General features: G+C 39.6%; 1 protein-coding gene across 1 annotated transcript in view; it reads left to right on the top strand.

The window, feature by feature from the left end:
* LOC133095287 (dystonin-like) overlaps nt 1-12,094 on the top strand; it is a 497,948-nt gene extending 485,854 nt beyond the window's left edge. Inside the window, 8 exon segments of the mRNA XM_061196431.1 lie at nt 398-552; nt 724-798; nt 1,695-1,712; nt 4,505-4,622; nt 6,527-6,726; nt 7,143-7,253; nt 10,147-10,270; nt 11,070-12,094. Coding sequence (XP_061052414.1) covers nt 398-552; nt 724-798; nt 1,695-1,712; nt 4,505-4,622; nt 6,527-6,726; nt 7,143-7,253; nt 10,147-10,270; nt 11,070-11,332 — 1,064 coding nt within the window. The 3' untranslated portion in view covers nt 11,333-12,094.
* The last annotated feature ends 519 nt before the right edge of the window (nt 12,095-12,613 follow it).

Genomic DNA, 12,613 nt, shown 5'->3' with positions numbered 1-12,613 from the left:
AACCAAAAGTGAAACTCACAGAGATAGTAGAAAAATAATTGCCAGGGGCTGGGAAGTGGAGGAAATAGGGAGAGACGGGTACAAGGGTACAGATTTTCAGCAATAAAATGAATAAGGTCTGAGTATCTAATGTACAACATGGTGACTGTGGTTGATAACACCGTATTGTATAATTGGAATTAGCTGAGAGAGTAAAACTCATTCTAACCCAAAAAAAAAACCAAAGAGTAAAAGATAAATATGTGAGGTGATGGATGTGTTAATTAACTAGATGGGGAGAATCCCTCCACAATGTGTATGTGTATCAAATTATTACGATTACACTTTAAATGTCTTACAGTTTTATTTGTCAGTTATTCCGCAATAGCACTACTTACCATTGTTTTGAAAATGTTAGAGTTCCCTACCAGTCGTCTGGAGATGAGTGCAGTTGCAGACATCTTTGACAGAGACGGCGATGGATACATCGACTACTATGAATTTGTAGCCGCCCTTCACCCAAATAAAGATGCATACAAACCTATCACTGATGCTGACAAAATTGAAGATGAGGTACTCATTACCTTTCCACTGGGTAGAACAAGCACTGTGTGTTCTGCCCAGATACCGTGTACAATTCATGCAGTTGTTTTATTTCCATGTTTAGTTGTTGCGTACAGGTTTTAAGGATGCCACGATGTAATATTAATGTGAAAGTGACTGTTTTATCATTGCTTCTGGCAGGTGACAAGGCAGGTAGCTAAGTGCAAATGTGCGAAACGATTCCAAGTTGAACAGATTGGAGATAACAAATACAGGGTAAGTTTTCACAATAGCTGTGTAGTTCTTTCAAAGGATAAAAGTTAAAAACTTGGTCTGCATTGTTTCCCAGGAATGCCAGTTATTTATTTTTACCTTCTATCAAATATAATGGTATATGAAATTCCAACTTTCATCATTTTTAATGATATAAAGATAGCTTGCATTTTGTATATTAGGACATATCTCTGACATGTATGATACATCCATTCAAGGAGAAAAATATTCACAGAAAAAGACATCTCATATATTTAGGTTGCTTCGAATTACTTTATATTTTATTGTGATTAGAGGTAAGTTGTCATATTTTCAGTAACAAAGCTTTTCCAAGCCAGGAAATGAAGTTAAAATGTTTACTCATTTTTGTAAATGTGAAAAAGAGGTAGTGTTTTCCACTGATGCAGATATTTAAAAAAATTTAAATCTCAGTAACTCAGTTCACCTTCTTTAAAACAATTACTTGAAGACCCTTGTGACTTTGTCACTCTTTCTCTATCTTTTTTCTCTTTTTTTGGAACATCTCTTATTTGTAGTAGCTAGATAGGAAATGTGCAGAGTTTCCCTCCTACAGTGTATTACTTATAAATGAAACATTATTCATTTTGCTTTTATATTTCCACATTGAAAAATATTCATCTACATATTTGAATTTTTAACTTAAATTCAAAACCCAAAGACTTTCACAAAAATTTGCAAAGAAAAATTTCTGATTATTTGGTTTGAAGTTGGGAAAAATGGGTACCTGCACATCTCTAAACTAGATACTATATCCAGAAACCCAAAGTGTGAGCGTGTGTGTGTGTACGTGTGTGTGTGTGTATGTGTGTGTTCTAGTCATATAGAAAGTTTCCTGTTGAACTAATTATGTCTTTCTTCCATTTTTCATTTTTTATCAGTTCTTCCTGGGAAATCAGGTATAAACCAGTGGAATGTATGCTCAAGTTCCCAATAATTTTTTTTAACTTTAATTCATAGTCATTAAAGCTTGCCCTGGCCAATCTTTCCCATGCTGTCCCCCTAGCTACTACATTGTTGGTTGGCGTGGTGTTTCTGTATACGCTATAAGTGTCCTTGATCAAGGACTCCTTTTTGCCTTGTGTCTCAAATGAGGAGATTACCTTTAAGCAAACCAGATAATCAACTGTAGCTGGGCTGGGTACAGTGTTACAAATGCAATTTTTAGTTCCTGTCTTTAATAATACTATTCTCATCTATCGTATGCAAGTATTCATTGCAACACAAAGCTGATTGTCCACGCATCTCTGTGTGGCCTTATTGGCGTTTGGCCATTGAAGCTGTATGCTCTGGTATAAGGTAGCTAGCGAAGGGCCAGCATCCAGCCAGTGACCTGGGAAAACAGCACAGGGGAGAGGTCACCATGGCACTTGGCCACGGTGATGTGATCACTCCAAAGCAGCTGTTGTCCCTGTGCCCTAATTCATTGATTTAGGGCTTTGCATCCTGAGTAGAAACTTTAACTCTGGAGGTTTTAAGTGATGTCATTCCTTTTGAGGAAATGTTTCTCTTATAACTTACACGAAATCTTAGTCATACTTTATGCCATTTTGACCTCACATTTAAGTCAAGATAAATTGTCCAGGGCACTGCATCATGATCAGAATTTTAGAACTGAAAACAAGAGAAATCAGATTTTGATTTAAACAAGGAGAGTTTTTTACTCTGTGCTTTTGGAAAGAACCATGCTATTTATAGTACCTGACTATAAAAGCAGCAAATTGTTTCTACTTCCTATTAGCTATTATTCTGCCCCTCAGTTTCTAAGCCATATTACATCTTAAGTTTCAAATTACCTATTCTCCCCATTTATTGCAAGCAAATAATTTTTTCAAATAAAAATTTTCAGTTATTTTGAATAGATGTTTTGAAAACTTCCATTAGTTTCCATAAAAAGTTACTTTTTCGTTCTTGTTATTTTCTGAGTTAGTAATTGGGATAGCATCTTTTGTTTATGGAAAGGATGAAATATTTCAAAAGGTTTAATTCACAGCGCAAAGAACAACATTAGGGTCTTTTTCTTTTTCTTTTTTTTTTTTTTGGTGTCACAGTTTAGCTGTTGAGAAAATTACGGAAATTCTAAAGACAATGGTAGTTGTCAGAGAATGCCTTCTCAAAATAAAATTTAAAATCATTCATGTTTATTATAATGGAAATAATTGAAATATCTCTATAAAATATTTTTATATTCTTTATATGATGATATAAATAAATAAATATTTATATCCTTAAAACTTGTTTTGAACATAGTCTTGGAACAAAAAAGCGTATCGTCTAATTATCTGGTTCCTTAAGGGTAATTTTCTTTAAATCCCCTCCTTTCCCTTTGCTTATTAGCAGCACCAAATTTTTTCTAACAAAATAAATATGCATTTTGATTTTTAAATTTTAATTTACATTTCTAGAGCAGGTTCAGGAAAGTTGAAGTCTCAAGGCTTAAAAACCATTTTAGAAAAAGTGATGTGAAAAGGTTTGATGTGAACACCTGAGTCCCACTGGTGCATTTTACATGCTTTCCGGGTCCTTTCTGAGTTTCAGGGTCTGGAATGGTTGGCTTTGTCCTAGTGTTCTCTTCCTGAAACTCAGTGTTAAAATTTATGAAAAGCAGCAAATTGTTTCTACTTCACGTTTTCTGTTTATGCATCATGAGCCCAGACAAGTAGTCACAATTGTATGTTACCTGCCTTAAAAAGAAGCTATTTATGTCTACTTGACTGTTCATTTTGCTGTGGTATCCACCGGGTTGGCAACCATGAAATTCTGTCTGGTGGTTTTTATAAGTTGGACACGAGCTTATTAGAAATGATTTAAAAGTATAAAATCATTTCTCATGGGCTTTCATAATAAATAAACCTTATGATCAGAAACTACCTGTAGTCTAGACGATTATTCAAGACCTGCAGAATCTGTAGTGTATATGATTGGAGATCCACTGAAAGGGCAAGAAAAAGACAAGTGCTTCTCAGTGTCAGCAACTTTGGTATATAGAGCTTTAAAGAAAAGCCTTTTAGATTTGAAAGCTGTATCATTCCTAATGTGTCAGTGACTGTTCTAATATTACAGTAATCTAAAAATGGCACATGAATCCAGCCTTTAACAAATTAGCCTACCAGATCATTAGTGATGCAGACGTTTTATTTAACTGTGAAATTTTTATTAGTCATGATCATTTACTACTTTATCTCTCTAAGTCAGAACTGTTTAGAGAAAACAGAATGAGTTTATAAAGATTTCTCCCACAGATTTCAGTGGAAAACAGTTTCAGGTGTAAGAGGAAGTTTTCATGAAGAAGAATCAGAGTTTATTAAATTTTCTTTAGAATCATCTTACCTCCTGGAAGCCCTGGGCGAGTGGGCCAGTGCTTATTTTCATGGCTGTGTTTAATCTCTAGAAACATTTTCCATTACTGCCTTACTAATGTTGTTTCCGTCATAAGAGAGAAAAATCATTTTTAGAAGAAAGCTTCAATATTACATGTGATAACCTTTGTTATCTTTTTCCACACTATTTCCTTTGGGCTAAATCAGCATGCAGCCGTCTAACGCAGATCATGATAAACCCCTTTCTCTGAGATTTTACTAATCGCTGCGAACTAAACAAGAAGTTAGAGTTGGTTGCTTACGCAGATCGCACCTCATCCTTTGAGATTTCCTCTTGACAATTAGAGGGTCTTCTTTCTTCCTTTTCCCAGTTTGGAGACTCCCAGCAACTCCGGCTTGTCCGAATCCTGCGAAGTACTGTGATGGTTCGTGTTGGTGGTGGATGGATGGCCCTGGATGAGTTCTTAGTGAAAAATGATCCTTGCAGGGGTAAGGAGATACTTACGTCAAGATAATAACACCACGAAAGTATATCGATCTTGTATTATTTTCCAGCATCAAAAACACAGTGGGGCTAATTTTGGTCATTTATTACAATAAGGAATGTTTCACATTGGTCTGTCAGCCTGAAGTTCCCAAAGAACTTGTGGCAATTGTGTAAACCGTGTTCCTCTCATCGTTTTCTTTTTTACTTCTCCTGGATAACTAGGAGACTGGGAGGCAGGAAACACTAGAATAGATTTTCCTTTATGAGGCGTTCCCATCTGCAAGTTTCAAAATGAGCAATTCTACCAACCAGGGGAAGGATTTCCTCTGTCGTTAAGTAGCAAAGTAAGGGGAAAGAAAATTGAGCGATGAAGATTGAAGATACCGTATAGTAAAAGTTTAAAAGCGGAAGTTTTTGTAAAATTAGGGGGAGGCAAGGAAAGCAGTATTGAAAAATTTTTTTAAATAATGAACTGCTAATTTGACTCTGAATTTTGAAGTTACAGATTAGAGCCTTAACAATATGCACACATAATATAACCATAGCTCTCAGGTATCTGGGAGTGCGTTCCCAGCAGCCAGTCAGCAGGCCTTCCTTCTATATTTTGGAAATAATGCAGCTGAAGGTAATGCAGCTCCATTTACGAAACAAAGAATTGAGAATACAGAGTGTTCTGTGGGGTAGCCTAGGAAAGTTAGCTCAACTGGGGCGAAGTCTTCCAAATACATTTTTCATCCTGAGTCAGACCTTTGAGTGTTTCCCTTCCCAGTGCCACTTTTCTCCTAAATTGTGCGCTAAAGGCCCGATCTGAGCAACCTTTGCATAATCAACTACTGTACTTTGTTTCTTCTCCTGCTAACAGTTTTCTTGAATGTGATTGGTATCCTGTGTCATTTCTTCTAGTTCATCATCATGGGAGTAAAATGTTACGTTCGGAATCAAACTCTTCAATTACTACTACTCAGCCTACTATAGGTTGGCGACCCCTCTCTTTGCCTCTCCCCTCTGACCTCTCCTCTTTCCTACTTTGACATTCTTGCTTTAATCGTTTTGTTTTAAAATAACACGCTTCATCCATTGCGTATGGCTTAACTCACATCCAACTGAGCTGGTGCTTCCAAATTGAAATTCTAGACTTTCAACACTCTTCGGGTGTTGCAAATGTAGGGGTTGTGTAAGTGATCAAACACAGGCTAACACCCTGCACACGGGGTTCTGGCGGCGCCTTCTCCGAGTGCACGTGTGTTGGTGTGAGTGTTGCATCACGGATGACCTCACGGATCCTGGGGTCTGCTGTTTTTTATTTTGCATGCTGTAAAACCGAGTTTTTAAGGCATAAAATAAAAATACCAGCCGCCTCATTGAAAGTGCAAAACCTGAAAGTTTCTGTGTCGTCATCATGATTAACAACCCATCTCTCGTTCTGTGTAATTGTCCAATTAATCCCGATGGTGAAAGACTGGCAATTTCCTGACCTCAGTAGTACATGCAAAAGACACAGTCCCCGCCTCCCTGGCTTGTCCCCTCAGGGTGGGGATGGCATAGTGAAACCCTGCAGGCATCAGTAGTGGGTGGATTAACAATATTTGAGCATGAGCTTGTCATTTTCATGCTGACTCTCTCTTTAATAGTGGTGACTCTTGGCTGGTGTCTAGTGTTAGAATAAACACACTTTTATTTTTTTCTTTCCCCAACTGGCCTGTATCCGAAAGGAATGCATTGTAAAGGAATGCATTTGACTTTTTGTGATGCTGAGTTGGAGTTGGCATGGCAAAAAGGTGTTCTTGCAATCCTCTACGTGGTCTGTGGCGCCAGGTGGCAGTTTTCCCCTCCCCCCGCACTCGACTGAGCCCCTCTTTTTTTTTCCTTCCTTTCGTTTGTGTGCCTTGTGTGTTCCATCATCCAGCTAAAGGAAGGACGAACATGGAGCTAAGGGAGAAGTTCATCTTGGCGGATGGAGCCAGTCAGGGAATGGCTGCTTTCCGACCCCGGGGCCGGAGATCGAGGCCCTCATCCCGGGGAGCCTCGCCCAACCGGTCCACATCCGTGTCCAGCCCGGCTGGCCAGGCGGCCTCCCCGCAGGTCCCTGCCACCAGCACACCCAAGGTAGGACTCGTTTCCTCTTCCTCTGCGCTCACTGTCTAGAGTATGCTTTTGAATGTTTGGGGGGGTCCCTAGAATTTGTAGGACCAGCTTTCTCCAAATGTGTCCCTTCTCACAATATGGAAGATGAAGAATTAAAAATGTGTGTGTGTGTGTGTGTGTGTGTGTGTGTGTGCTTTTGCCCTGTGGCCCATATAAAGACGATCTATTTAGGGGCTTTGGTTACCTTTCAGATTGGTTTTTCTTTTTAAAGCTTTATTCATGTTTTTGGTGTGTATGATTTGCCATCAGACCTTTTCCATTTGTTTTTAATGATGATCATTCTTACTGTGAAATGAATGGCTGTGAATCTCTCTTTCCGTGGCTTTGTTTTTTTTATCTGCCGTCCTTTACGTTTGATTTGCCATTGTTCCATACAGATTCTCCATCCTTTAACACGCAATTATGGTAAACCCTGGTTGACAAACAGCAAGGTGTCAACTCCTTGTAAACCAGCTGAGTGCTCAGACTTCCCCATGTCATCTCCAGAGGTATTGTAAGGCCCCAGATTCCAGCCTAACAGCCGCCTTTAACTGAAATGATCACCTACTAACACTGCTTCACCTCACCCTTAATAAATGTACTTTTGATAATACGTCGTCTTTTTACAGACTTCTATATAATAAGTCTCAACCCTAGGAACGTGAGAGTAAGGGGTGAACACAAAAGACAGTTTATAGCTCCTCGAAGGACGTCAACCTAACCTAGTCACCTCTGCAGGCTCTCAGCCTTTTTTGTTTTTCTGTTCTCTTTCTCATACTTAATTTTGCTTTTCTCCCCTGTGAGAGTGACATACAGGAGATTATACCCAGACCTAAGTCAGGTTTCTTTTCAAGCTGATGGTATGCTTTGGCTTCTAGACATAATTTGGGCAAGAGATTCTGTAACCCTTTTTAGGTGAGAGTGAGAGGCAGTATCATTTGCAAGAGAATCACTTAAATTAAAAGAATGTGGACTGAGTGTTCTCTCTGGGCAAGGTCCTTCTGCCTGTCTGGTATGTTTATTTCTGCCCAAGAACACTGGGTGGGTGAGACCCAAGCCTTTTAGTTATCAGTGCAAGGGGCTGGGGGCTCGGATAGGCAAAAAGTTATCTGTCATTCTCAAAAGGGTATGTATCTTTATTAGACTTAATGATTTTTTTCAGGACCCTCTCACTTTTTTAAATGACATGCTATATGGGGATAAGATGTTTAGGTGATATAAAATTTGCCGAGATTAATTTATGTATCAGATCATTTATATTCAATTGGAAGTCAACCATATGTCTTTTAAAGAAAGTACTCTGTAAAATGATAAACATAGGCACCAAATAAATCACATATTTGATTAGAATCACAATAAGGAGGGGAGAAAAATCCCTAAAGAACTGTTATTGAAACCAAGGAGATGTTTCATATTAAAGGCAAGGACTCCTGGATAAAACTAATTTAGTACCTCTCAAAAGCCTTTTATGCTTCTCAAAACTCTTATCTGTTATGTAATCCTCACACTCATAATGAGAGGTAGGCAGAGAAACTGTCATTGCCCTCCTGACTCAGATTGACATGATGGAAATGGAAATTGCGGATGGTGGTATAGAGTTGGGGCAGAAACCCATTCCTCATCTCTTCCTCATCCCCCAGCCCCTCATTTCTCCCCCTTCCCTCAAGTGAGCGATGTTAGTATCATATGTTATGTCTGAGGCGTCAGTCGCTTCTGATGGATCTGTTGTAGCCAAAACTGAGAGCAGTTGAAGGAACCTAAAGTGACATGTTTGCTTTAAATATTTAGGGCTGTGCTACTCTGTTAGTTCAAATTTTTAAAAAGTGGAAACTCCCCCAAATTTAAGTCTATTATTTTGGCTAATACAAAGCTAGGTTTCATTTCAAATAGCCTCATGAGACAAAACAGTATCCTTCTATGGAAGGGTCTTTAAGAGCACTGGGTAGGTTTGTGACTATAAAATCAGAATATCAAGGCGTCTGAAAAGAATGCTCTTGGTCCTTCATGGTAATGAACTGTCATCTTGAGTGATATATTTCATCACCTGTGAGTCCTCACTCTCTCCTGGGTTGTTGAGATTCTGAGTTAGGAATTTAACTGGAGCAGAGCTGTCAGAGTTCGGGCAAATTACTGCCCTCTTCCGGACCTCCTCTTTCACAATTGTGAAAAAGTGAGTAGGTAAGTGTGAGGATTATTTGTGGTTAGACTTGTGAGAGTATTTTGAATGCTTAAGCATCTTTTTTTTTTTTTTTTTTTTTTTTTGGCCGCCCTGAGTAGCATACAGGATCTTAGTTCCCCAACCAGGGATCGAACCCCTGCCCCCTACCGTGGGAGTGCAGACTCTTAACCACTGGACCACCAGGGAAGTCCCAAGTATTATATGTATACGAATTCTATATAAATTCTATACTTAAATGTATGTAGAGAATACATATGTAAATGAATTATGAATATCATTAATATTAATAAATTGCAACCCTGATGTACCCAAATGTCTTACATATGCTTTATTATTAAACATTTAAAACTATTTAATAAAGGAAAATTAATTTTTCAAAAAGCATATGTAATTGTTTAGATCTGTTTCCTCCAAACAGCTCCCTGACTGTGAGTTCATTGAGGAATATGATGTCTTTATACTTCCCAGATTTGTTTTTGTTTTTTTTAACTTTGGGAGAATTTCCAAAATGTTGTAGTGATCCAGAAAAAGTGAATGATTTTAGATTTAGAATAAAATGTCATAGTTGTGATTACTTTATAGACATTCTCTGCAAACTCCTGTAAGAATTTTAAGAGAATCATCCCCAAACATTGCCTAGGTATCTTGTAAGGACCGTAGACAGTGACGGAGCCAAGAGAGGAAGTGACATCTTACCAAGTTATAGAATGTCGCTTTTTTTTTTCTTTTTGGCCGTTATGTTTGTTTAAATGGTAGCTGTCTAGGCATTCCTTATTTTCTTCCTATTTGATTTCTGTTTGTTTATTTCTGTCTAGTTCCCTAAAAACCTTGCAGGCAGCAGAGAATCCAAGCACGATTTTTTAGAGGCTAGTCTTCTCTCGGGACCGTGCAGTCACCATCATCTTTTTGGCTCGACTCTCTCAACTCTGTGATAATTCACTGACAGTCTGAAAGATACTAACGTACTCAGAGTTTGTCTTTGTTTCCTCGGGGAATCTCCACTTTTGTGTTTTCTCTCCAACATGAATTCATTTTCTTTAGAGGGGTCCCTCTGCATTTAGGGAGAGAATAAGAAATTAGTGGAGAAAAGCAAGTGAGAACCCCATGCCTCGTCACCTCCTGAGTGTCTAGTGGAGGGTTCCCACCAATCTGTGAAGTGGTGTCGGTGGAGAATCACGGGACAGGAGCAATATCTGAAATGTCTTTTCCCTGATTCGACACAGGGAACGCCGATACAAGGAAGCAAGCTTCGACTTCCGGGATATTTATCAGGGAAAGGCTTCCACTCCGGGGAGGACAGTGGCTTGATCACAACCGCAGCTTCCCGAGTGCGGACACAGTTTGCTGGTGAGTCTGCTGCATTTCTTCTCTCGTGGCTTTGCAGTGTGATCTGAATATGAAAATCCCATTTCTTCCTAATCGGGGAAGACGAATCAGTGCTGCTGTATTCTTCTGAAATGACAAGTGGTCCCAGTCCTCCATCAGAGGTAGGGGATCAGTGAGTCATGGGCATAAGGGACTCAAACATCCCTTTTGGAAAGTACCAGAGAAAGATGAGAGAGTGACTGTAGAATAGAAGAAAAACTGGCAGGATCTACCCCTTCCAGCCAAAAGTCTGGCCTCCTCTGCTGCTTGGAAATTGCACTGGGTTCTGTTTGGGGTGGTTGGAAAAACCCAGCTGCACTGGCCCTGACCCCGGGGATCCTAAGCCACAGCAAGCCTGAAGCTTCTTTAAACTTTCAAGTCTTTTGTCTTCAATTCCTTTGTGCTTTGAATTACTTATCCTAGGCAAAACTCGCACGAAGCTTGTGCTGTGCGTTTGTACTGCACACGTCCCTGGGTTACACCTGCCAAACTTTGGAAAACACAATCTCAAGTGATATATCTATTCCTTATGTCTGTGTATAGTAAATGGAATTCCATTTTAGGTGGGGTAGCCCCCAACCTGCTTTTTGTTTGTAAATTGAGCTTTTTGTATATTTCGTCTACTTAGAGTGGGAGCAAGGCCATGAAATCAACATGTATTTCTTGAGCACCTACTGGGTGTCCAGCAAACTGGCTGAGATTAAACGTGCACTGAGTTTCAAGAATCGGGGGCAGCTGGATGCAGTAGGAAGGGTGACCCATCTCTGCCCTCTCTCCTCAGATCCCAAGAAGACCCACAGCCGACCAGGAAGCCGAGCTGGCAGCAAAGCTGGTAGCCGGGCCAGCAGCCGCCGAAGCAGCGATGCATCAGACTTTGACATCTCGGAAATCCAGTCCGTGTGCTCCGACGTGGAGACTGTCCCCCAGACACACAGGCCTACGCCCCGAGCAGATTCTCGGCCGTCCGCAGCCAAGCCTTCCAAAATCCCCACACCCCAGAGGAAATCACCTGCCAGCAAATTGGACAAGTCCTCCAAGAGATAGTGCAGTTGGTTCTACCACGGTCCTTCCTAAAGCCTTTACTATTTAAGTCTGAAAGATGTAACATATGATGTAGAGACTATTGTGAAATAATGCAAGAGGTGCATTTAAAGTTCTGCAGATGATGGCCTTATTTGTGTATTTGTCTTTTTCTTTTATCTGTATAATTTGGGTCAGATAGTCTGGGGTTTTAGTCACATCCTCCGTGAGGGGGGAGAGAGTTTGATAGGCACTAACGTTTCTGCACTGAGCGTGTGGAGCACACCTGAGATCACTATACCTGCAGGTAAGTCCACGACTTCCCGACAGCCAGCCCTCCACTGGGAGCTAACATGAAGGATACCTCATGACACCTTCTTGCTTCTCTGGAAACTCTGAAAAGCCAAAAGACACCCACAGCGATCTATTCCGAGACGATCTAAGTGTAAACTGCAAGATGGGGGGCAAAAAGACAAACACACCCGCCGCAGTTCTTAACCTTGTACCTGACGGAGAACTCACAGAAAGTTCCTTTCTGCACCTGCCCATGCTCTGAGATTCCCAGACTCTTGCGCATTTCTGTGCCATGGCTTCACCTGAGGCCAGAGGCGTCCTGGACGTGAGCCCTCTTATCCTGTAAGAATATCATCATAAAGTGCATTCATGTAAATGTGAGGTTTTCTTTTGCTTGAGTGGACAGTAGCACCTGTACCATTGAACTCATTTTGTATCAAAGCAAGTTTGCTTGCAGAAAAGCTATGAAATAAAACATGTCCCTTAACTACATTGCTATGGAATTAATTTTTTTTCCCCAGGGAAAAAAGTCAGTGTATTTTTTTATGAGCAAATATCCATTTGGAGTGACCAAACGAGACTTAAAAATGGGTTTATTTTGATTTTCTCATCTGAAGTAATCATGTTCTGGTATTATATCTATATTTAATAAATATATACCTTTTAATTTATTATGTATACTCACATACTATAGGAAGATATTAGTATGCATTTAATAAAACATATTCACTTGAACATATGGCATACCTGATTATTTAAAGTGAACTTTTTCTGTTTGTTTTAAATAAAGCTTATATGGACAATCTCTCTTTACTAACAGTGTGACAGGCTAAGTTTGGGGGACAAAAAACACAGGGATATAATACATGATAAAAATAACATTAACCATTCTATAAATATTTTTAATATGTACCAACCATGTGCCAGCCTCTGTTGGTGACACTGAGGCGCTCTTATATTCAAGGGGGAAAAGCTAATAAATAAATCACTAAAAAACATGAACTGAAAACC

This window comes from Eubalaena glacialis, chromosome 7 (assembly GCF_028564815.1).
Source record: "Eubalaena glacialis isolate mEubGla1 chromosome 7, mEubGla1.1.hap2.+ XY, whole genome shotgun sequence".
Classification (NCBI taxonomy): domain Eukaryota; kingdom Metazoa; phylum Chordata; class Mammalia; order Artiodactyla; family Balaenidae; genus Eubalaena; species Eubalaena glacialis.
This window is presented reverse-complemented; position numbering and strand designations above follow the sequence as displayed.